General features: G+C 39.6%; 1 protein-coding gene across 2 annotated transcripts; it reads left to right on the top strand.

Moving 5' to 3' along the window:
• The first annotated feature begins 391 nt into the window (after positions 1–391).
• Positions 392–21970, top strand: BCL7A (BAF chromatin remodeling complex subunit BCL7A). 2 transcript variants are annotated; one of them, XM_054219733.1, is made up of 7 exons: positions 392–643; positions 4873–4981; positions 8554–8635; positions 12054–12150; positions 14147–14314; positions 17228–17349; positions 18351–21970. In XM_054219733.1, exons 2-7 carry the CDS (start codon positions 4947–4949, stop codon positions 18420–18422), a joined length of 576 nt encoding a protein of 191 aa, XP_054075708.1. In that variant the 5' UTR covers positions 392–643; positions 4873–4946; the 3' UTR covers positions 18423–21970. The 2 variants fall into 2 exon arrangements, with proteins under 2 accessions (XP_054075708.1, XP_054075707.1); XM_054219732.1 differs by lacking the exon at positions 4873–4981.
• The last annotated feature ends 2429 nt before the right edge of the window (positions 21971–24399 follow it).

The raw sequence follows: 24399 nt of genomic DNA, 5'->3' as shown, positions 1-24399 counted from the left end.
GCCCGGCAGCGGGGCTCTGCTCCGCCATCCGCGCACCGAGCCGAAGGCCAGCGGGTCGGATGTCTCGTCACCGGCGGAGCTGCTGCGGAGAGACGCGGGCCCAAACACTCCCGTCACAGCGCCCGCTGTCCCCTCCGAGCCCAAACTCTCCACTCACGGGCGCCCGCCGTCCCTTCACGGGGCCAGACTCTCCCTTCACGGGCGCCCGCCGTCCCCTCCCAGGCCCAAGCTCTCCCCTCACAGCGCCCACCATCCCCTCACGGAGCCCGTCCCGCGCCCCGGCCCCTCCCTGCCCCCCCCCCCCCCGCCGCCTCAGCCCCGCGCGCGCGCGCGCGCGGGCTGCCGGCGGCGGCGCGGTGCGCGTGCGCAGTGCGCGGGCCCCGGCGGGCGGGCGGAGCCGAGCCGCGCCGAGCCCAGCCGCGCCGCGCCGCGCCGAGCGGAGGGAGCATTGTGCGGACGGACTGACCCACCGACGGACGGACGGACGCCGCGAGTCAGCGCTCGAGCGCCGCATTCTCCGCTGAGGCCGCCGCCGCCGCCCCCTCAGCAACATGTCGGGCCGGTCGGTGCGGGCCGAGACCCGGAGCCGGGCGAAGGATGATATCAAACGGGTGATGGCGGCCATCGAGAAAGTGCGCAAATGGTGAGCGGGCCGCGCCGCGCCGGGACCCCGCGCCCGCTCCCGCACCCCCCGCCGTTTCCCCCTCGCCCCCCGCGGTGTCCCGTCACGGGGCCGGAGCCCGCCGGGCGGCCGCGGGGGGCGGGGAGCCGGCGGCACCCAGAAGCCATTTCGCTCCTGCGAGTCACATGAAGGCGGCGGCGGCGTGTGAGGGCGAGAGGCGGCTCCATTGTGCGGCCGAGCCCCCCCTTACCCCCCCCCGTCGACCCCCGCCGCTCCCCGCCGACCCCCGGACCGCCGCACCGCGGATCCCGGGCCGGGTCGGGCGCCGGGTCGGGCCCGGCTCCTCCCGCCGCCCTCCCCTACAAAGGGCCCCGAGGAGCGGGCCTGGGGGAGCCCCGCCGGGTCTGTGTGGAACTAGAGCTCAAGGAAGTTTATTTTTATTTTTTTAAAAAGCATTAAAAATGCCCCCATAAAGCGCCCAAGAGTTTATTTTTTATGAAATTACCTCACCTTTCAAGTTCCCGAGGTTCGCACGTAAGCGGGATCGTCTCCCACAGGCGCTCCGGCGGTTGTAAACCCCGAGCGGTGCAGGAGAGAGCGCCTAATTGCCGCTGGAATTTGTTTTAAATTATATAATTAAAGGTTGTACCCCTAGTGAAATAATTCCCTTTTGTTAGGCCGTGAACGTGTTTTGGCATTTTCCCGTTTTTGTCGTCGTTTTTTTTTTTTTTTCTGCTTTTGTTAGGGGAAAATCAACACGAGGTGTTTAAACAATACAGTAAAACAGTCACTGCGATGTTCTGCACAGTCGGTCCAGGGTTTTCGGATGGGATAAAGAGCAGTACCAGTGTGACTCGAGGGGGAATGTCTTTCTTCCACCAAGTTGACTGTTCAGTAGTCTTTGTGCATGTATCTTAAAATACTTTCTTTAAATATTTTAAATCCGCTGGGAAATCCCTTGGGTTAGTATTAATCTGCATAACTCAGCTTTTTTTGAACCTGGTAAAATAAGGGGGCACTTCTATTGCAATCCACAGCTAACGCTTCACTTTCATTAAAAGAAAAGCGAAATACGGAATTAAATGTGTTCGTTATTCTGGTGAAGTGGATTGTTGCATTTAAATGGCCTTGAGCAGATGAATGGCCCCGTTGGCTTGAGCCGGACAAAGAATCGGGACGTGTGTCCAATAACGCAGGGCACGAGATGGGGATTTCAAAGAATCCAGCCATTGTGTAGGGAGCCGGAACAGCCTGAGCACCGCAGTTCGGTTGGTTTCAGGAACTCTCTTCTACTCGGGTGGTGTTTTTAAGTGCTGTTTGCTGACTCGTGGGCCAGCTTTGAAGGGTCAGAACCATGTATAGCGGTGTGACAGGACTTTTGTTCCAACAGCAGCATTGTTGGATGTGTGGGACTGTTTTGTCTGTAGGTATTTCATTCATGAGTGCAGCGTACTTCCCTTGAATCCTAGTTTGTGGATTTCAGAGAGGAGTAGAGGCAGAAACTTGGCCATTCAGCAAAATGTCTAATTTTTGTTTTTTTTTTTTTGTCTTGGCAAGGGCTCTCTGCCATAATGTCAGCTGCTATGGCTTCCTCTGTAAAACAGAAATCTTACCGTATAAATACATTTTGTACGTTGTAACCCTCATGAGAGACAACTTGCTTTAAAGGGTTCCTGTACAGGATCATGTAATGTTTCTTTTGATTACATCAGGAGTATTCATATGGCTTTTTGTGTGTGCATCTCACAAGTATTTACATAAACCAGTCTTCTTATTTGTAAAGGAATCATAATTTGAAGGTGAATCTCATGATTCCCCCCTACATGCAGTCAAGTACAGTGGGGAGTTAGAAAGAGAGATTCTGTGTCTTGTGGTTTAAATGTTTTGAGAAGACTTGGCTTGTTAAATTGAACTTTGCACACTAGCAATTCCTGCATCTTCAGAAGAGCCACATAGGCAATTTCCAAGTGTGCAGTTTTTATTTGCATAATAGGAGCAATTTGTTGCCATCCACAGCTCTTCTGTGGAAATGCAGCCACTGAAGAATAAAATACCTTGCATCCAGCATAGAACAGAGTTTTCTGAGACTTATGTGCTTGGAGTGCTGTGTGCTGAGGATGAGTAGCGAGGCAGACCGAGCTGTGAACTCTTCCGAGCGGACGGGTGCGTGCTGCCCAAAGGTTTATCGATCTGTGGAGGTGTGCAGCAGCCTTTCTGTGCAGTATTACTGAATGCCTGTACTGCCACATCAATGAACGTGCCTACTGGAAAGCAGTTTCCATCAGTGCAGACTTTGTTCCTTAGAAAATTAGCGTTCTTAGACAATGAGTCCTTGATGCAGGTGCCCTATCTTTATGTGTGTTTGTAAAGTGCCTAACGCTTCTGGTATTACTGGAACTTAGTAGTAAACAGTGAAGTTGTTGCATTTTTATCTTGTGATTAATATAACCATATCTCCTTTGTTTAAACCACTCTCATGAATGAGCATCTATCTTAGAAAACACATAGCATGTGTCTTACAGAATATACGGTTGTGTTGTATTTGTGTGGTAGAAATGTTAAACTTCTATGGCTGAGAGTAGTTTTATTTTTTTTAACAGTACTTAAAATTTTTATTTCAGTCTATTTTAAAAAATCCTCTGAGATAAATTTATCTCAATGAATTGTGAAAGACATGAGATTGATTTTTGTCTTTAAAGATTAATGGGTATGTGTAGATTCTAAAGGGGCTCTCTAGAAGAGAGAGGCAAAATCTATTGTGCCCTTAACCAGCATTAGAAAAATACTGGAAACACTCTTGTTTTTAAAAGTTTGATTTATTAGATGAAAGAAAGAAAATGCAGACATTTACTAAAGACAAGTAATGGTCAGGAGGCAAGCATAAGTGGTAGGACGTCTTGGGAGGCAGTGAAATAATTTGCACGGGTACGCAGCACTGCTGAGCTTTTGGACAACTGTGCAAACAATTAAGGATGGAGGTATGGTGTGGCTGATGGGGGATAGTTACCCTGATTTAGAGAATGCACCAGGAATGAGGAAATCTCATTGTGTTGCCTTGTCTTTGAATTACAGTATCTTTGCAGAAGTCCTTTGACCTTTTTCTGACCCATCAAAGCCCTGATCCAGGGATACCAATAGCACCTTATGAAGAAGAAGTGAACCTGGACAAATGATGGAAGTACTTCCAGAAAGCGCTAAGCATTTGTTATGGCAGGGAATTGGCCGTAGAGCCAGACATGACTTGGGATGTGGCCTAAAACAAAGCATGTTGTGTTAAAAGTTGAGGAGCGAAGTCACCACGGGCAGTGTTACCCGCTACCATTGGTTGGGGTGATCCCCACTAGCTGTGGCTAGTTAGAGGAGAATTTCTAGACAATGCTGCTGTAGCTTTTCTGCTCACTGTCTCCATTCATACTTGCTAAAATATTTTTGTGTGGTATGTAATGCTTTGAGATTGAGCTTCTGCAGGTTTTGCTGCTCATGCTTCCTTCTTAAAATAGGCTTTTACTCTGAAAAGTAGTTATGACATAGAGCTTCTTAACATGATGTCTTTGGAAAAAGACTGCTACTACCGGATTGCCACCCTCGTTTAGTCTGGCTACATTGGCTGTGTTTGGTTTCCTGCTAAGACTGTAGTTCAGGTAGTGGCAGTTGAAGTAGAAGTACCCCGTGTATGTGCAGGAACTGTTCTGAAGTGCTGTAGTGGCCCAAACATGCTCTTACCATGCTTCAGTTATGATATGTTTTTTCCTAGCTCATGATTATTTCTTTTTGAGCCATGATGTGCTCTCTGACTTCAGTGGAAGTTGGGTGTAAAAGGTAGAGTTTTGTCATGTATGAGACATGTTTCCCTTTACTGTAAAAAAAAAAAAAAAAAAAAAAAAAAAGATGCTTGTTGCAATGTGGAACGTAGCAGAATTTGCTTAAAACCATGCTGGCCCGTGTAAGTTAAAGGGGACTCTTACAATGTACCGTATTTAGATAAGCTCAGAGAGAAGGTGTCCTTAACCATTAGTCTTTGTCCATTCATGCTACATGGTATTTTATTGTATTGTGGTCAAGAAACAGCATGTATATTTGGGGCTAGTTCACGTTAGTCACTGGACAAACATCTACATAGCAATAGGTGTGCTCTGAAAAGCAAGCCTACGTGTCAAAAAAATCTTTTTTTGTGCACCTTTCAGCACTTTTTGTGTATAATAATGGCATTTTCTTTCCCATTCCCCTTTCTCCTTTGCTTGATCCCACAGGGAGGTCATAATTCTGTGATTTTCACCAAACTCTGTTGCAATGCAAGTGAGTGTGATGTGATAAATTCAGCATTATGACGTCACTTCGTGATCATCAACAGAAGATGGGGTATGTGGGTGCAAATCCTTGTGTAAATACAGATCACTGTGATAAATGATAGTCACGGTAAAAAGCCAAACAAGTGTGAAAGCCTTTTCTTGAATGGTAATATATTGGCAGTAAAGGCTTTCTGTTTTCTGTGCCATCCAATGTTTCTAGCACGCATTGCTGCTGCAGAAGCTGCCTTGACACTTTATGTATAAGTGTAATATACACTGTTGCATTTGCTCACCAGTATATTACTTTTATACATGGAATTTGATACTCATCTTCGGAGCTTTAGTGTTAATAGGCAAAATATAAATACATTTAAGAGTCTTGGACTATTTAGAATGGGGAATTGAGTATATAATTATGGAAGTTCTAGGACATTAGTATGCCTCAGGCATAAGCACTAAAGAAGTGTTGATACTAATGCTTACCCAACGTATCGTTGGCTGTCCTTTAAATGCTGTGCAGATGCGGTTCAGAATTTAAAAATGCTTTAACACAATTTCAGGTAAATGTAAGGGTTTGTTTCTGTTGCATTGATTAGTTTCTGAATTTACTGTAACTAAAATATTTAAGGTATTTTTCAGTGTGGAAAATGAAAAGAAAAAAATATTCTTGTATATATTTTAAATTTTGCCATTTTCCAATGTTAACTCCTGAGTCATTCATGGAAGAGCAGGAGAGGTTTAAAACCAGAAAAAAATGTCTTTTAGTAAAGCTATGGAGTTTGTCAGCTAGACATGGGCAAGTAAAATTGGCAATTGCCATCTTTGTAGCCCAATTAACTCTCAGGTTGATGGTATTCCATCAACCACCTTTTCCAATCCACCAGTCAATATAGAGATGAACCTATATAGTATAACAGGGGATGGTGCAATAAAAAATATCGCCTAGTGATTGTTTAACAAAGGTGGTGGAATTCTGCTCAGGGTCTCAGGATGAGTGGGTTCAACAGCAGATCCATTTTACAGACAGGAAAATGTGGAGAAACTACTTACGGTTTCACAATAGAATGGGCACAGGAGTTGATTAAATCCTCATTCCTACTTCAGCACTTGGTCAGTGAGAATATTTTGTAGTTTGTGCAGCATTTAGCAAACTTATTGTAATGGGCAGCATCAGCAAATTGTCAATTCTAACTAAATGAAAAGGAAAGTCCTTGATCAGTGGTTTGAGATGGTGTCTGCACAAAAAAGTGAGTGTTTAGAGTAGAAGTGGTTTTGGGGGTTTGGGAATTGTTTTGTTGTTTGTTTGTTGGGTTTGGATTTTGGTTTGAAATGGAAAGGCAGTAAGTATTACACGTAATATTGAAAGCCTTATTTGCAATAAACACCTTAAATCCTGAAGTTATTTTACCCTGTTGATCTTAAATGTCTGAAAGTCATTATGTTTCTCTGTTGACAAATTTGTGTTTGTGCTGCCAATGATTTCATTAAGTTTTAGGGGAGGTTGTCTTCTTTTTTCTTTTATGGTCTTAAACCTTCAATATTGTAAATGATTACACATGTAAAATAATTGAATAATAGCAGTGTGATGTTGGGTTTTCTTTTTAGCCATAAGTGTTTGCAGGACTGGGATGTTGGTGTACTTCCATCACAAAATATCCTTATTCCCATTGTTGTCTGAATTACTATGTATTGAATTCAGTAAAAGAATCCCTATAGCTGAGGGTTATCAAAACTTAAAGTCGTAAAGAAGCTCAAAAGAATTAAAATGTCAGGGCTAACTTTAATACTAGAAGGAAAAAGTTACTAATATAGGTTTCCTCCTGTGTTCTACAGTCTGTCCAGTGAAGATGCTGTGTGAGGCTGCTTTGAGATGCTAACAGGTATCTTGAACTTTTGGTTTTCCAGTGCAGCATCTCTAAGTAATATTTTGCTGTAGGAAAAGACTAAAATCTTGATTTTTTTTTTTTTTTTTTTAAAGCATTTATTCACCTCTCCCCACACCCAGAACAAAACCCCAGCTGGTTTTATTGCCATAATTTCAAAGGTTTTCCTAAGTAGAAGTAAGTTTAGTTTGTCTTGTATCCTTGAAAAAAATATAAATATATCATGATCATCACTTCACAATTAAGTATGCTCTCATTATTGACATGCCCTCATCCTCACTGTCATTTTTATCATATCTAGCAGCAGAGCTCCAAATTAGTGTAAAACTGGGTTTTGACATATTTTAGCCATCTAGCGTACCCAAATGGATGCATCTAAACCCATTGAGCTCCAGGAATAACAGTAGGAAAGATATTAATCTGAAATAGTTTTGTACTTTAATTAAAATATCCTTGTGGACAGATCCAAAACGTATCAAATTGCCGTATATAGCTTTTCTTTTAAAAAACAGGAAAGTGTCTCCCCTAAAGAGAAAACAAATAAGATTGGCTTTAGTAGCTAAAACAAATAGTCAGGAGGATGTTTGTGGCATTTGTACAATGTGGCTGCTTTTGATTCTGGAAGCACTTTCTAAAAATGGAGCTATCACATATATATATTTGGAGTCACATCCAGCTTCTCCCATCCTGCAAAGAACATTTTTTTAAAAAATAAATCTCTAACTGGATCCCAAATCTATTATTTAAAAATGTGGTTTTAAAAAAGAAAAATACTTGAGATCTCATGCCAAATTAATTTCAGATGTTCCTGAATATTTAATGGAATTGGTCTTTGTTGTTAACTTTTAATCGATCCATTTGCAGAGCTATATTGCAAACGCAAGAACCAGCAGTGGTAATCTGTGACCTGAAAACTGATCACAGAAATGTGATGAAATTTCTCTGGCATTGTGGACCTTCTTTTAATATTCTGCTGTAAAGAGCTCAAGGAATTCATCCCTTCACTAAGCGTTCAGCATCCTTTCCATCTCCGCGCTCTGTGACTCCCTAATGTAGCGACGCCCTCCAGCCAGATTCCCTTCACAATTTGTCAATGTCACGACTTCATGGCTGGCTGGTGGGGGTCTGCACAGAGTGCCGTAGGTTATGCTTTTCCCCTCTCCGATAGCCTCAGCCTTTCCTTTCCAAGAGGGCTAGGCTCTCCAGAGTCTGAATTCTGCATCACGGTACATAATTGCTACCAATAAGGCTGTTGGTTCTGAGGCTGGAATTTCAGAGCTGTCTGACAGGAGTGTTGAGTGAATGTTAAATTGCTAGCAGCAAATTTCTGCCCAAAAATAAACCTCAAATGGTCAAAAAGCATTTAGATTTCTAATACCATTAAACAGCTTCATGACAATCAAAACATGCTGGTCTGTCTAAAACCTCTTCTGCTCTCTAGAAACTTAAGTGAAAATTGTAGGCATTAAATCTGCATTTCAATAGCTGTTCTTAACTGTATCTTTAATCTGGATCTTATTACTGCTACTGCAGTTACTCACCCAGTCAAGTAACAGCCCTGAGAAATCTGGAGGTTAGCAGTGCTCTAACAAGTTTGTGAAATGCAAAGAACAATTTGCACAATGCAGTGCTAAAGACGATGTAATAGAGATCATCCTACTTAATAGCCTATTTAAATCCTTGACAACTTACAATAGTAGATCACTTTCTTTTGAATCTGAAGTTTAACTTTAACTTCTCCTGCATTGTAATTTTATAGGGAGAAGAAGTGGGTGACAGTTGGCGACACATCCCTAAGGATTTACAAATGGGTACCAGTAACAGAGCCTAAAGTCGATGATGTAAGTATCCTGCGGATGTCTTGCTTTTTTCAAGATGTTCAAGGAAACGTCGTGTTCAGGGAAAGTTGAAAGTAATATGCTCGTTATTCTTTGAGCCTTTAAGCTAAGACTGGTGTGGGTCTTGCAACTGTTTGACTAGAAGAGCTCTCGGGAGATGCTGATCTCTACACAAAGTGATGTTGATGCTTCAGTGGGTGGCAGCCTTCCCTGAGTTGACTTGGATCAATTCTCAGATAACTGTTAAACAGTCGGCTTGAAACTGATCTTTGAAACCTTTCTCTTATCATAATAATTGGGAAGCGGGGAGGGAAAGCTGAAACATCCATTACTTTTTCCCCTCTTTCTGCCTGATGCTTTAAAGGAAAGTAGCTGGTTTGGAACTGTGCAGAGAATGTATTCTGTCTTTGCATCGCTGCTGTTTTGCTCAAATATACGTGCAAAACACTGAAGTAAGGGTAGAAAAATCCGGTGGAACTGAGATCAGTTGTATTAAGATGGCCAGCCCAAGCGATACAGCAGGCATGCTTCTATTGTAATGTGTGTTTTCTCTTGATGAGTGTTTTGTGTATGAATCATGTTTACATTCTTACTGTGCGCCATTCATGTGCCATGACACAATCATGTGGCATAAAAGTAAGTGTAAAAATCAAAGTTGATAGGGCTTACAAATTGTTTTTCAAAATGAACATTGCGCTCATTTAATAAAATGAAATATTGTTCTAGAGAGAAGACTAATCCATGGTACCAGAGTAAATTAATGATATGATAGAATATATGACCTTAGTTTGGTACTTCCTCCTTGGGCTGTCATGTGCTTTTACTTTATTTGAAATACAAGTTAAGACCTATCTGGAAGAAAACTACTATGTTAATAAATGTGTAAAATGATGGTTTTTCAGACAAGACAATATCATGATCTTGTCTTATTTAAAGACCAAATTCAAGACCTATTTTTGATTGGTGTTGTTTTAACTGAGTTTGTTTATTTCTGTACCTTTGGTTGTACCACAGATTTCCGTGACTGTCAGAGTTGTGGTAAGCCTCTTGTATCCTTCCAGTGCTTGAGCAGCATCTCTGTGAAGTAACCCCTTGTGAATTGGGCAACCTTTCTTGGTTTCTTTACAGAAACTTGTTCATTCTTTCTAGTTGTCAAATGTTTGGTCTTGATTTTATCATTTGTAATACAAGGGGAGGGAAAGCTGTGCTATTTATGTGTGTGTGAGAGATTTAGGATATTTAGGCTCATGGCTTCTGAAAATTGTTTTCCCACAGTTAAGGTATGCCTGCATGATGGGTACCATGGAACTTTGAAACAGAATTTTTAGTGAATTTCTGAATGAATTTTCAAGGTGACTGGTACCTCAAGTCAGATTCTCTGTTAAGAAGAATGGGTTTATATAACAGTCTCTATGTGCAGAGTTTAATTATATTCTTTGAGCCATCATCTTTAGGTTTAGGCTCCAGATTTGCTTAAATTGGGACACTTGTTCAAGACAAGTTACTTTAGCGTCCCGCAGTCACATTCTGTTCATTACAAGTAGAGGCCGTTGTGCAGCTGCAGTTGTTGCAGGCTTGATGTCATAAGGTTTCTGTCTTTTTGCTCTGGAAGTTCTCACAATTAAAATAAGTGTATATATTTTAAAAATAAATATTAGGTAGGGGTCATCTTGGCTATTTAATTTTGTTGTGGACATCCTTTTATATCCAATTTCATCCACCTGGGAAGGAGCAGATAGTATACTTGCTTCACTAGAATAGGAGAATGGGGTCTTTTTTACTGCTTCATTTTTCAAATAAAAGTTGTCTTTGATTTTAGTGAACACAGATTAGATTACTTCCCCCCCCGCCTCGTTGTTCCTAAGACCCTTTGACATTTCTTTGAACTAGAATTAGCTAGGCTCTTTCCTCCTACTAGTTTTAGAAGGCTGTTGTAGAACCTCACCACTTTGATGGTTAAACCTTTTTAAAAAAAAAAAAACCTTTTCAGCTTAAATTGCTTGCAGTCATTTTTCAATATTTCTCTTCTGGGAGAAGTGTCCTTTTTACCTTTAAAAAAAACAACACCAAACCTAACAGAGATTATGTCCCCTCTGAACTTTCATTTTGCAAAAGTAAAATCCATGTGCTCTATTTCACGTATTAGGGAATAAAATCTGTCTGGTCTGAAGTAAAAATACAATTTAAAAATAAGCTTAATAATCTGTTTAAAATAGAGGGAAAAGTCCTTCCAGGTATCACTTGTTGAATTTCTTCTGCAGTCTCAGACAATATTTGATTGTGGTTTTAGTTTCTTCCCTCGTCGGAGGACACTGCCTTATCCGAACGGATGGGTTGCTGAGCATTCTTCCTTAGAGTCAGGCTTTTAATTGTCTTCTCAGCAGGCATGCAGGATCCTCCAAAAGCAGTGCAGCTGGCTCTTTCTCCTATGAGACTGATTACGTCACCTCTTAATTGAAAATGCTGCATCCCTTAGCAGACGCAGATTTTCCACGTGATGGATGCTACTGTCTCTTCCTTTGTTTTAATGCTTGCAGTCCATACTGTTGTTTGGTCATGAGCATGTTGTGACCTATTGTTCATGTAGGACTGTCTTGCTTATGCTCTTTGTTTTAGGCCAATCTGATTTTTCTTAATCCATCTTTTAGTTTTAATGAAGAAACAGCATTAGTTGTAGAGAAGGAGGAGGTCTCTGCAGTGTTGGTCATTGAGAAAGAGGTAAAAAGCTGTCTCTTTAGTGTTAAAATTCTAGATCTGTTACCATTCCTGTTGTGCATGCATGCATATTGTCTAAGTGTATTCTACAAGCTTTCTGATATGGAAGGGAGAATGTATTGAGTTTTGTAGCAGTGTGTTGATATGCGTAAACCATACAGTGAGCAGAGTTACGAGCTCAGAAATAGGGTAGTTTCATGAATCTTAGCCCTGCCTCTGATCAGCGATGTTCTTCCCTTTCCCCGGCGTAGCAGAGATTCTTTTCACCTTGCTTTTGTAGCTCTTTGGACTGAGTACAAAGTTAGCAGCCAGCACCTCCCAAGTTCTCCGACTCATTTTCAGCAAACCATTTAATCATTGTGCTTCAGATTCCCTGTTTGTAGAATGAGGGGTATTACTGGAAACTTTTGTACTTTTTAAAAAAATTGTGCAGTTGTTTGAAGATGAAAAATACGTTTAAGTGCTAACCGTTACTAGAATTTCTGGTGTTTTGTGTCATGAAGAATACAATTAGAAAACCAGTCCTGCAGTTATTGGGACTAATGCATTATTGATAATGTCAGTTATTATTACATTGGCTTTATTTCTCACTTGAAATTAAGAGAGATGCTTACAGAAGTAATGAGTGGGAAGGGTTTTATGTTGCAACATGGATTTCTCTTCATGGTGATAGTCTCATTTGTTTGTGGTACCTTTTGTTTTTCAGAAAAATAAGAATAAGAAAAAAGGCAAAGATGAAAAATGTGGCTCTGAAGTGACCACTCCAGAGAACAGCTCCTCTCCAGGGATGATGGACATGCATGGTGAGTGGGAGAAGGTCAGCCCCAGTTACCCTATTACACTGCTATGAAAGTATAAGCTTACAGTGTCAGATTCTCCATTGCTCAGATGTATGGACATCATCATTGAGTAAAAGTGAAACCAGGATTAGATACTCATTTGGTACCTTGGACTTCTCTTCTGTGGATGTATTAACAGTTGTTTAAATACCATTTTTATTAGGTAGGGCTGTGTGCTGGGAAAAAATTGTTAGTGGAGCTAAATATGAAAATAAAAATATGTATCATTCAAAATACTATACTCAGGTGAAGTAGTGACTCTGTCAAGTTTGCTGCTTGGAGAACCAAAAGACACCCCCAAAACTTCAGTGGCACCTGCTGTAATTTGTGCTGGTTTTGTACTTTTTAACTCTATAGGTCATGCAGGTCAAAAGAATTCTGCAAGAGTCAAGAAAGTGAACTCTGGTTCTCTGGTGTCTTCCTTCTGCTTCAGCTTGATGAAATTAACTGGTTAAGGAAACATCATTTTTTTGCTTGCCAGTCAGGCACTGTTAGGTCAATTTTTTTTAGTGTTTTTTTGTTTGTTTTTTTTTTTAAGGTGTGAACTGTTGAGTGTTAACCTGCTGTTTATTAGAGAGGATCTTGCACAGCTCAGCTGTTTCAATTTTTTACCTTCTAGGTGTTTGGATAACAATTATGGCTGAGAATGCAGCACTGTTTGAGCTGATAAGAGGGGATCGCTTTTTAGTGGGCTGTAAATTTTTCATTTCAGTTTTATTTGCATTTGTATTACCTCCTGGTTGGTTTTTGCAGTGTTCACAGCGAGTATGGTCTTGCAATTAAAGGACTGAGCAGGGTTTTCATAGATCTGGATTAATTTTTCATCCGTTTCGAACTTCTGAGCTTTTGCCTTGGTCAGATCATTTAATTTTCTTAAGTCTTGTTTCTCCCAGCTATGAGGTGAATATACTGGTTAGTTTTTTATCGTATATCACTTGGGTTTTTAAGCCATACTGTATGAATTCACAATAAACTTAATCTGATCTGACTTCAAGCTGCTCTGAAAAGAGATGGTCCTGTCACCAGCTATGTGTTTGTGAAGTGCTTTGGATGTAATGATTGTATAGATGCAGAGGGAGGTGGATCAGCTTGCATGCTAGTAATTTAATAATGTTTTGCTGGGTTAGTTTTCTTTAGGGAGCAGGAGCTTCCCTTTTGGTTCCCCATGGTTGTTGGACTGGCTTAAACATTACAGGAAGTTGCACCCTGCTGCTATCCGTAAAGTATTAGCTGAGATACTTAAACCACTGTCATTGGTTTTCACAGGAAGGGGGTATAGGCAGAATATTTTCTTTTAACTACAGAGACACGGTCTGTGCTGCAGAAAGTTACAGTGATCCAAGTATTTGGAGACTAGACAATATTCTGGACAATTATCACTTAGAAACTAACGATGTTGGGACTGGATGTTAAGTTTTACCTTGAGGGTTTTTTTGGGTTTTTTGGGGGATTTTTTTGTGGGTTTTTTTTTTTTTTTCTGACCTTCAGGACACACTTCAAAAACTATCTGCTCACCTGAACATTGTAGTGATGGGTATTTGTAAATCTGCAGCACGAACACTTAATTAGCCTTGTGTTTTATGAACCATAAAATGAGACTGTGACTTTGTTTGATCTGTTTTGCTCATGTTACAAAAATCTGGGTTCTTTTGGAAGAGATCTGAGTAAAACACTCTTGATTTTATTGTATAATATTAGTTAGAGCACCTTTGTTGAAGTTCTCTGATTTTTAGTAACTGCTAGAAAACTCCTGTATTACAGCGTAGGCTGCAAGAGCAAAAATTGTGGTGTGGAAAAAAGTTAGATGTAGTGTTGGTTTAAATGCTTGGACTTGATCCCCAACAAGCTAGACTGTGTTATGTGTTACCAGGGAATAATACAGGAAAAATATGGAAGAATTAAGGTGTGTTTTTTATCTTGTGAAATCAGACTTTCTTGGTTTTAATTCTTTTGTTAACAGATGACAATAGCAACCAGAGTTCAATAGCTGATGCTTCTCCAATAAAACAAGAAAACAGTAGCAATTCAAGTCCAGCACCAGAACAGAACTTGGCAACACAAGCAGACGGCACTGAAGTAAAGTCTGATGAAACTCAGACAGAAGCAAAGGAGCAGCCTGGTTCAGAAGGTAAGCCAAACAAAAAATGTTATCTTTTAGTGTATCATTTATTTGCTTATCCATTTTAAGAACTGAATAATAACAATTTGAAATAAGTAAATGGTTTCTGAATTCTCAGCGTTTATGTGAAAATGGGCATAAACTCTCTGGCCTACTGGTGATCCTTCCATACAACTGGAAAGGTCAGATTGACATTTGGGGTCTTAAACAAAGTATTTGTCTTATTGTTGTCAAAATCTCAGTCTTGAAAGAAGAAATAATTTTAAGTCATCTTTAAAATGGCTGCTACCGTGTAATCATACAATCCTGGAAAGTATTACTTTTGTACATCCCTGAATGTTCATTATCTAGTGTAAAATGGAGGTGAGATACTTTGAAATTATTTTTTTAATTATGTAAACTACAATGTAAGCTTTCTTTTTTCTTACCCTGCTAGTTATTTATTCAAAAGTTAGCTCTGAATTCCATCCCTAATTTTTTAAGTGTTACAATATTGTAGTGCAGTTGTGCACAGATTAAAAATACATGTGGCTTAAGAGATTGTTCTGAATGTCGTTCTTTAAATGGTATTTTGGGTAATTGAAACATGCTCTGTATTTATATTCTTGCAAAGATAACTTTCTTCATCCTATTATAACAGATAAAAGATGTCCTTAACACCCTTCTAATGATTTGGTTGCAGAATTCTTCCCATAGCAAAGCAATTAAATTATGCCCTCCTGATTTAGTTCTTAGCTTGGTAGATCCACTAACCAATTTAAATTTAGAGCTTTTATCTTGGTAATACCAGAATGGTCAAGTGTGTTAAATGTTGGCATTGCTAAATGGCATTAAAATTTGACAACTGAATCATCACCAAATTGAAATAAATCAGAACGTCATATCCTTTAAAGAAAAATCTCAGCTAGCATTTTTAGTCATGGTAAACGGTAAGGATTTACTCCTGCATCTAATATCACCTGTACCTGCTTGTGTGAAGTTGTTACATAGCATACATGCTCCCCTGACTAAATTTAGGTTTGGGGAAAACCATACCAAGTTCTCTGGATTAGTTCCAGAGCCAGTTACTGTAAAATGAAGGAGTAATGGCAAAAAGTACCCGTTATTAATGTTGGTTTTTTTTCTGTTGGTTATATGCCGTGTTTAAAAATTTATTGTATCATTATTTATCTACCAAAGTGTTATGATCAGTCAAACTGCTGGAATTGTGACATTATTCAGCTGGACGGGGCTAATGACCTTGTATGTCTATCTCATGTTACTACACTGAAATCAAGGAGGTTCCTTAAAGCTTGGGGACAGTTTGGGTTGTCAATGTGGACAATGTCTAATGTGGACTTATTAAAAAAAAACAAACAACAAAACAACAAACAAACACACACAGGTGCATTCAAAACATTTTGCTGTGCAAACAAGTCATTGCAGGCCTTGAGTGGCCGGTAGCTGTCAGCAGCAACTGGAAGAGAAGACAGTAGCTGTGAGCTCTCCATTGTGGAAGTTGCTCTAGGTGGGATTTTGTCATGGGGAGATGAGCACATCGGAGTGCTCCTGAGCTGAAGTTGCAATGTATGCTGAGACATACACCGCAGAAATTGAAATTGAAATTCCTTCTGACCCTTGGGACTTGTTTCTTTATCAGTATGAACATGCTTTTCTGGTGAGACACGGAAAGGAAGGTGATTCTGTCTGAGTTTGCTGAATACGATCTTTGAGACTGCTCATCAGAGGCATCACTTTATCTTGAATTCAGTCAGAGAAACGTTCAGAAATGCTTGTGATGCTTTTTGTACAGTATACCACAAAAATATCCATTACTTGCTGGTTATGTCATCTTCATTAACCAAAGTTGTCCAAAAAAACTTTTGATCTTGCATTTCTTTTCATCTAGAATAAATGTATATGTTTCTTGGGTCAGGGACTGGTGGAGAGATGACTCTATAAAACTTGACTCCATGCCGCGTACTTCTGAGAATTCATTCAAGTCAAAAATGATTTTTAAATGAGGCAAAGGAAAGAATGGGTTCCAGTCCTTACACTATTCTTGATGTGGATACTGAAATAAATATAACTACCTTTTACAAACAAAGGGGGTTGGATTTGGGTGGTTTATTTTTTGTTGTTGTGGAGTGTCTGCTTCTGGACATATGTATTAAACTTCCAGAGATACTTAACCTCTAAAGACATTTTAAGTGCCCCCATCCCCTCTTCAAGCGAATGGGTGCTTTAACCCCGAGTCCTCTCTAAGTCTTGCTTCGAGAGAGAGAGAGAACAGCAAAAACCAACAAAACCAAAATACCCCAAAACATGAGAATTGGAAGCAGGTAAGAGTTACAAGAAGCTGGAAGACTTCTCCATAAGCGTACACCAGAATTAAAAATCCTACAACCTTAATGGTTAAGAATTTCTAAATTGTATCTTAAAAGTAGTATCAAGCAGAAAAATGGATTTTAAATATATGGCTGAATTTTGACTCAGATAAAGAACGGATCTAAAACTTTGTAGCTAAGGAGAGAGAATAAAGTTACCACAATCCAGCCCTTCTTGTAGCTGCCTTTTACTTCTGGTTTGAAGCAAGTTTCCTTTCGGTCAGCCCCTTTGCGAAGTTTATGTTGAAACTTGTTTGCCAATAAAATTGACATAGTTCTGTGTCGCAGGGTGTGCGGGAGCTTGGCTCCCTCTAGGGACTGAGTCCGGCAATTGAACACTTCTGGCAGCACGAAGCTGAAGGTGTTCTGGCAGCAGCCAGTGGTTGTGGGCCTGGAGTTTGGGCGTAGTTCATTATATTCGTACAGTTGTTATTGTGTTATCTCTAATGGTTACCTGTGGGTGAAATTTATGTTTATTTGCTAATGAGAAGACATCCTAAAAGCTCCTGCTGAATGCTTTAATTTGTTCGTTTGAAATTATTTCTTGACGTTTCAGATACCTCTGATGAACAGAATTCACAGTCTTCGATGGAAAATTCCATGAATAGTTCAGAGAAAGCAGAAATTCAGTCCTCTGGAGAAAATGATATAATTACGGAGGCATCTAAAAACTCTCAGGTAACTTTAAGCACAAAAGCCCAGTTACTTGGAATTTGGAAAAGATTATTTTTATCAAAAAGCAAGTGTAAGGAGGCCAGTTGTGTATTTAGACTCATTTCCAAAGGTGATGACAGGAAAGCAGCTGTGGAGCATTAAATGTACATGTATCTGGTTTTGTGGTGAGTTTGATTGGCTTCTTGCATTTCACATAATTTCAACAGTAAGACTAGACTGGTCTGATTTACTTTTCAGTTTCCTAAATCAGTCTGTGTTAGTTTTTTCAGGGAATATTAAAATTTCCTGTTAATAAATTGCATGGACCTAACCTACTGGACAGGCCCCTTCTGAGGACCATTCAGAAGTAGAATACCTTCTATAAAAGTAAATGCGTATAGCAGTTAGGAAAGTTAATTTTTGTAGATTCAGTGGACGAGGTGTTTGGATGTTTACTCACTGGCATACTGAAAAATTCTGGGTGGGTGGGAGGAAGAAATTATCCTTGTCGTCATCACCCTCACACTGTGATCCTCAGGGAGAGCACTCACCACTCAGGCCATTGGTTTTCCATGTGGGAGGCTGGTTTCTTTCAGTGCACACTTCGTGCTTTCCAAATCTTGCGTGTTCTGTCCTGTAGAGATTTCTTTGGCTACGGCAGGAAAAAAATGCATGTGCTCTCGGTGTGGGTTGTGGTCGAGTGTGGAGCTGAGGGAATTCCATGCATAACCGTGCATTAAGGCTGGTGCTTGAAATATTCACTGTGGTTTTTAGCCCGGAACTAGAATTTTGCCCTTTGTCAGTAGACGACAAAACGTGTAAAGATGTTGAGGTAAGATGTAAGCAGAGGAGTGATTCCAGGAAGCAAATGCACTTGGTCATGTTGTTCTCATATCCAGGGGTGCTTTGTATTTTACAAATGACACACTGGGGAATTTGTTCGTGCTTTTTGTTTGATGTTTATGGGGCCTGAAATTCAGTGCAATGATAACATGGTTGTTTTTCTTTTCCCCCCTCCCATGAAGGACTCTGAAGGAGTGCCACCTTCTAAAAAGATGAAAGTAGAGGCTTCCCAACAAAATGTTGAAGAGATTTAGACTATAGATTTTTCTGGTCAGTTTTTATGTAAGGTACATCAGTGGGCTTAATTATAGAACAACCTTACTTAAGCATCTTCTCTTGGATGAGGACAGAACTCCTAACTTTTCAAGTTACCAAGCAAAAATCCAAGAAAGCCTAACAAAGGTTTAACTTCTCAGACACTGAAAACTTTTTCCTGTGAAACAAACATTGAGAACTTTTAAGTTACTGTCTCTGAAATGGTTGGAGTAAACAACTCAGGAGGGGTCTACGCACTGTTTCTAAAGTCAAAATTACAATTATGTTGCTGCTGTATTTTTTTTTTTTCATTTCTCTATTTAACATTGTAAGATATTTAAGGATGGTACAGGTCAGGTATTAGCTTTCATGTGAAGTTCATTGTTCTGGCGTGATGTCTGCTTTTGTTTTGTGCCTTGTGTTCTGAAAACAGTGCTAACTTTTAAAAGTTGTTTTGCAACTGTCTCCTTTGCAAAGTGGCCTATGTTTGTATAATGCCATGTAGTAAGGCTTTTTCTTTATTTTTTTCCTTTTTTGTTTGGGGCTTTTGTTTTGATTTTGATTTTTGAAATCCCTGGTGCTTAAATTTTTAACAAATACAGATCAGGAAGCCATTTTCACTCTTGGAGTCCAAGGAGAAAAAGGAGCTTGATATTTTATTTTAGCAGCTATCGTGGAGATCTTTTATTGAATGCATGGCATTCGCAACTGTAAATTTGGTCTTCTAAATACTTAACTTCATCAGAAGTTAACATGATCTGTTTACCATTTGTAGTCCAGATCTGAATATATACTCTAACACAGCAGTTAAAATACTTACGTATTAGGTCCAGATCTCTGTACTGGGTACAACTTGCTTTACAGAATAGTTCCACTATGTACATAAATAGGATCAAAGGGATTGATGCACAATGAATTTATTTTCAATTGGTCTTTTTTGATATCATGTTTTCACTGAACTGGATTTCATTGTACTGTTTCTTTATAAGGTGTTTACGTCTATGTTCCAGGTTAATACTGTATTTGGGATTTTCTTTTTTTCCTTCAGCCAGTCTCGTAAATAAGCCTTGTTGTTTCCGTAGTCCCTACATCATTGTTAGAAACGTTCCTTCTTTTCCAGTTATGTTGAAGTGTGCTTATGCTAAACTTGATTGAAAGGCACTAAGTACGTGCAACTCCCTTCAAATTCCTGGCATGTAGGAGTGCAGAACCATCTGCTGATAGGAGGTCACGGGGGCCGGAGCTTCCAGCGGGCTCTGTACTTCCAGGGTGAGCTCCCAGTTAGAAATACCTGGTGTCGCTGGGAACCGCTTATTTTTCACTTCAGTACACGCACGCACATACGTACGTACACACGTATTGCTGGATCGGGCCCTTAGTCTTTCTTCGCTTTGTGTAGGAGATGGAACTTGTAATTTAAAATATGATCTCACAGCTATGAAAATGGTTGCATATAGTTTGTAAGCTAAGAACTGTAAATACTTTTTTAAATGGAAAAAAAAAAAAAAGAAATTGCTTCCAGTTGATACATTTTCATAATTAGCTCTTCATGAAGCTTATTTATTTCTGAATTCTCCAATAGTGAAAATGGCTTGCACTTAGACTACTGCATTGCATTTGCAATTACCACTTTATTATGAAAAACAGTGAGGAAGTTGGGGGGGGGAATAAAGGGAGGGAGGAGTGGGGAGCCAATACTGACCTTCCATAAGATGTTTGTAGGATTGAACTCCAAGTAACATATGACACTCACTTTCGGAACTTTTCCTTTATGTTGAAATAAAACTTTTTGGATTTTAACTGAATAAAATTTGATTGCAAACCATTAATGAAAACAGTGTGCTCCCTAATAAGTTTTTGGGATTTCTGGTCTGATCATGAAGTCCATTAACATTCTGAAAATAAGGAAATGAGGAGCCAAAAACTGTATTTGCACGATATATGCAATGAAACGGTAGAATTCTCTCTTGAACTGTGTGTATGCCTAAAATGTGGATAACTGGTCAATGATGATTGATTTGTATGTATATTACATTCAGATTTAAGTGATATTTTGTGAGAAGTTCTATTGATATATTAAATGGGCAAATTTAGAAAGATTCAAACTTAAAAATATTTTTGATTTACTAACTTTTTGTTGTTTTTAATGATAAAACAAAACAAATCTGATGCCACCTTTGACAAGTAGTCATGTTTACTAATCCCTATCTTCAGGTGCATCGCAGCAAGTTTTTAATTTTAATTTTGTAGACATTTCCAAGGGAGTAAATAGACTTTTCGTTTAGAAACTAATTCCTGTACTTTAGGAAGAAATAAAATATATAAATAGCACTAAAAATACCTCAAATTTTTCATTAGATAGAAGCATTTATTGGCATTATTGACATCAACAGGTTTAATTATAAACTTCCTTTTCTCTCCTGTGGCTTCTGCTCAGAACTGTTCATTGTTCTGTGGCTTACAAGACAAGGCATCATAACCATATTCCTAGAGGCTTTATTTCTAAAATAGTAATGCTTTATTTACAGCTTATACAGAATACATTCAGAACTTTTTTTTAACCAGAGATTCTAGTGACAACAGACAATTGAACAAGCAGATAGATTTGGGTTCCTTAGACCTGTTATTGTCAGTCTCTAAGGGAAGAGACTTTGACATTATCTGGTATGAAGAAATCCAAAATAGTGTATAAGACTGTTATTAGTCTTTTTTTGAAGTGCCTGATAACATTTATGGGCCAACGGATGTGATTAAACACATTTAAATGCCAGAAAGTACAGATGGGACCAAACCAGAACATCGAATTGAGGTTTGAAACCAGATCTAAATCCATCTTTTTTTGGCTTGGACCTATCTCTTACCAGAAACTTGTTTTATGAACTCACTGTAAAAGGGTTTATTGAAAGCATTGAGACGTGGAGCAGGAGAGATGTAATTTTCTTCAAGATGACTGAAAGTTCTCATACAGCTAATGTTTTAGAAATAGTGCAAATATCAAGAAGTGCTTCCTTGCTACAATGCTGAATGTTGGAGCTTCAGTTACAAATAAATACAAAAATAAAAAATAAAGGAAAAAAAAAGGGAAAAAAAAAAAGAAACTAGAAGCAAGTAAATTAGCTGAGTTTGTGGAACATGTGGGAAGGCCTTCCGAATAAACGATTTACTCAGCCAAACATTTTATAGCAGAACTATTCCTTGGAATTTTTATGCTTGGGAAAGTAGTTGTTAAAACATTCCAAAAAGTGCTGGCACTTACAAAACAACAAAAAAAATAATCAACACGGCAGTATAAAATATTGGTTTTGGGTGGCTATCTTCATACATAACATTGTCATGTTTTGGAATGTTCTTTATATCTAAGGGCCTGGTAGAAGGTGTAAAGAATTTTGTTTTCTTCAATACTTAATCGTTTTCCATCTTATGATTTGTGTGTGTGTGTGTTGTACAGCAGTATAATTTTTCACTTATTTATTCCATCGGTAGTTATGGTTTGTACAATGTACAATGGTTTCATTTCAAAAATAAAATTAAAAAATCACAACATGAATGCTGTGTGAATAATTTTTATCAAGAAACTTAATCTCAGTTTGTTTTTTAAATTTACAATAAATTTCTGTTTTTTACAAATGGTTATTTTTAAATGTGCATTCTATGGTGTTGTCTCATTTGGTAACGTATAAGATGATTCACCTTTACGTGGACCAAAGGGCGTCCTGATATCGTAGCAGGACACTGAGCGGGGCGGGGGCAGGTCGTGGTGGTTGTTGTAACAACAACAAACAAATAGATATGGCCAATGTAATTACAGCAACCTGCGGAATAACTCGGTAATGTAAGGTACTCACTGTTGGCTTGGTGCTTGGCTAATGTGTTGTGGTAACTTAAATTGGAGGGAGGAGGGCATAGTGTGGAAACATGCTTCTGTTTGGAAACATGCTCAAGTCTGATGCTAGCAAGGGTGAAACTCCTCCAGAGTTTTGGAAAGATTCTTGACGTTCACAATGAATATAAAGTCTCCAGCTTATTTTTAGTGTTCTGCGTGCTCTGTCCCAAAGTAGCCTGCAGTTCAACAAACAGTTGAAATGCTCTGATGGCTCATTGCTACCGGAAGGGCCAGCCACAGCCCACTTGCCTGCTCCCAGCTTGGTTTTGTTGCCTCCCTTGCATTTACTGGGATGCTCGTAGCATCCTCTCACCAACAACTTAAATTCACTAACCTGGGAAGAAAACTACACATTGTAGTCACTTGTTTTTCCCTCTTCTCTGTATTAGTGAATTAAGTCAGCAGAGTCGTATAAAGGAATTATATATAGAGTGGAACTGGGGAGAGAGAGAGAAAAGAACATGTAGAAATGAGGATGTAATTCAAGATGAGTCCCAGAAGTAAAGACCTCTGAACAGGTAAGGCTTGTGCCAGTAAAGGGTGAAGGAGCGAGCCACAGCCGAGCCTTGCAGCGGGGTATGGAGCTGGAGGTTGGCCCTGTGGTTTGCCTGGGAGCAGGACGGGCAGAGGAGCCAGCGGAGTGGTAACGGGATGGCTGGACTCCCAGCACCTGCAATTTGCCCCACAGTCTGAGGCTGTGAGTAAGATTCTTTGAGCTCTCACGCCTCATCAAAATGGAAATGCTTATCTTCCTGTCTGTAGATTTAGGAGGATAATCTCTTACCACTAAGTGTTGTGGAGTACACTGTGGGTATATTTTTAAACAGCTTGAATGCCTCTCTGTTCAGCACGTATTACAGTTGAATTCTAAGTCAGTAAATAGCTGTCTCTTCCTGTGCTGAAAGCCTGCGCTCCTGAAGCAACATCATCAGAAGATGGTGGCCTACGTTTCACCTTGCACTGCAGACTGCTGGAAAGAAACAGTAAGAAAAGCATACTCAAAAGACGCTGCTGTGGCCCCTTAGTGTTTCCCTGTGCCTCCTGTAATTCCTTACTGTAGAGGAGGAGAGGACAGCCAGGAGTCTTGACCTGTTGCTGATCACCTAAATGCTGCTCTTAAAAAGGCAAACCAAGAGGCCTGTCTCCAAAATAACTGGATTTATTTTAAGGGATGCCTCTTTCCTTGCATCTGCAGTATTTGCACTAAGGATGACTAGAGGAGAAAACCCTGAAATGCATCAAATATTAGTCATAGCTTAAGACTGCTACCCTATTTTAAATGATGGTTTGGTGTACTGCTACCTCTTCTCAGAAAATTGCATTGCTACCTAGCGACTTTATTTTAACAAGTTACCCATCTTTTTATACAGGAAGAAGCAAGCATGGCTTGCTTATAATTTTGTAATTTTGTGAGGTAAATGTATAGGCCATTGTCATGGAAATACTGTATACAGTGCTGTTAATGATGTGTGGTTATGATTTTTTATTTTTCGGTTCAGGTTTAGTTCTTAACAAACTACATATAAGACTTAAAGTAGATATTGTAAATCTATGAATGTTTTGAAATGTTTTCTTTTTTTTTTTATTTTATTTTTTTTTTACTTAAAGTACTCCCAATCAGAATGCCTTGCTGGGAGATAGCATTGATGTTTTGTTTTTTTTTTTAAAAAAAAGCAAACCAAAACAGTGTTAATATACGGTAGCAATAACCAGCTTTGAAGCTAAATACAACTGTGGCCTTTTCGTAAGAATTTTAGTCATATGTGATGCTGACTAAGAGCTGAATGTTAAGCAGAGCCCTCACATGATGTGACCATGCCTTACTGCTCCTTTCATGTCTGGGGAAGTATTTGACCTACCGCTCCTCCCGTAAACACAGTGATCTGTCTTAATTTCATTCTCTCTAATGGAGAATATTAGATCACTGTATAATTGTGATATTGCAGGAATGCCTCTTCCTTCCGTGCCCAAGAGTTGCTATCTCATCCCTTGAGTTTCCCTTGATCTTATTTCTGGTTTTACAAAGCAGGGAGCATGTGGCAATTTAATGTGTCTATTTTTTTTTTCTCCCTCCTGAGGATGACTATGTAGAA

The sequence above is a fragment of the Rissa tridactyla genome, chromosome 13 (assembly GCF_028500815.1).
Source record: "Rissa tridactyla isolate bRisTri1 chromosome 13, bRisTri1.patW.cur.20221130, whole genome shotgun sequence".
Classification (NCBI taxonomy): Eukaryota; Metazoa; Chordata; class Aves; order Charadriiformes; family Laridae; genus Rissa; species Rissa tridactyla.
The sequence above is the reverse complement of the archived record's forward strand: the minus strand, read 5'-3'. Positions and strand labels throughout refer to the sequence as shown.

Excerpts from the sequence above, each read along its gene's own strand:
- BCL7A (XM_054219732.1), top strand. The coding sequence starts at position 552 with ATGTCGGGCCGGTCGGTGCGGGCCGAGACCCGGAGCCGGGCGAAGGAT. Across the intron at positions 644-8,553 it reads ATCGAGAAAGTGCGCAAATG|GGAGAAGAAGTGGGTGACAG; the intron begins GTGAGCGGGCCG and ends GTAATTTTATAG. Across the intron at positions 17,350-18,350 it reads AGGCATCTAAAAACTCTCAG|GACTCTGAAGGAGTGCCACC; the intron begins GTAACTTTAAGC and ends CCTCCCATGAAG.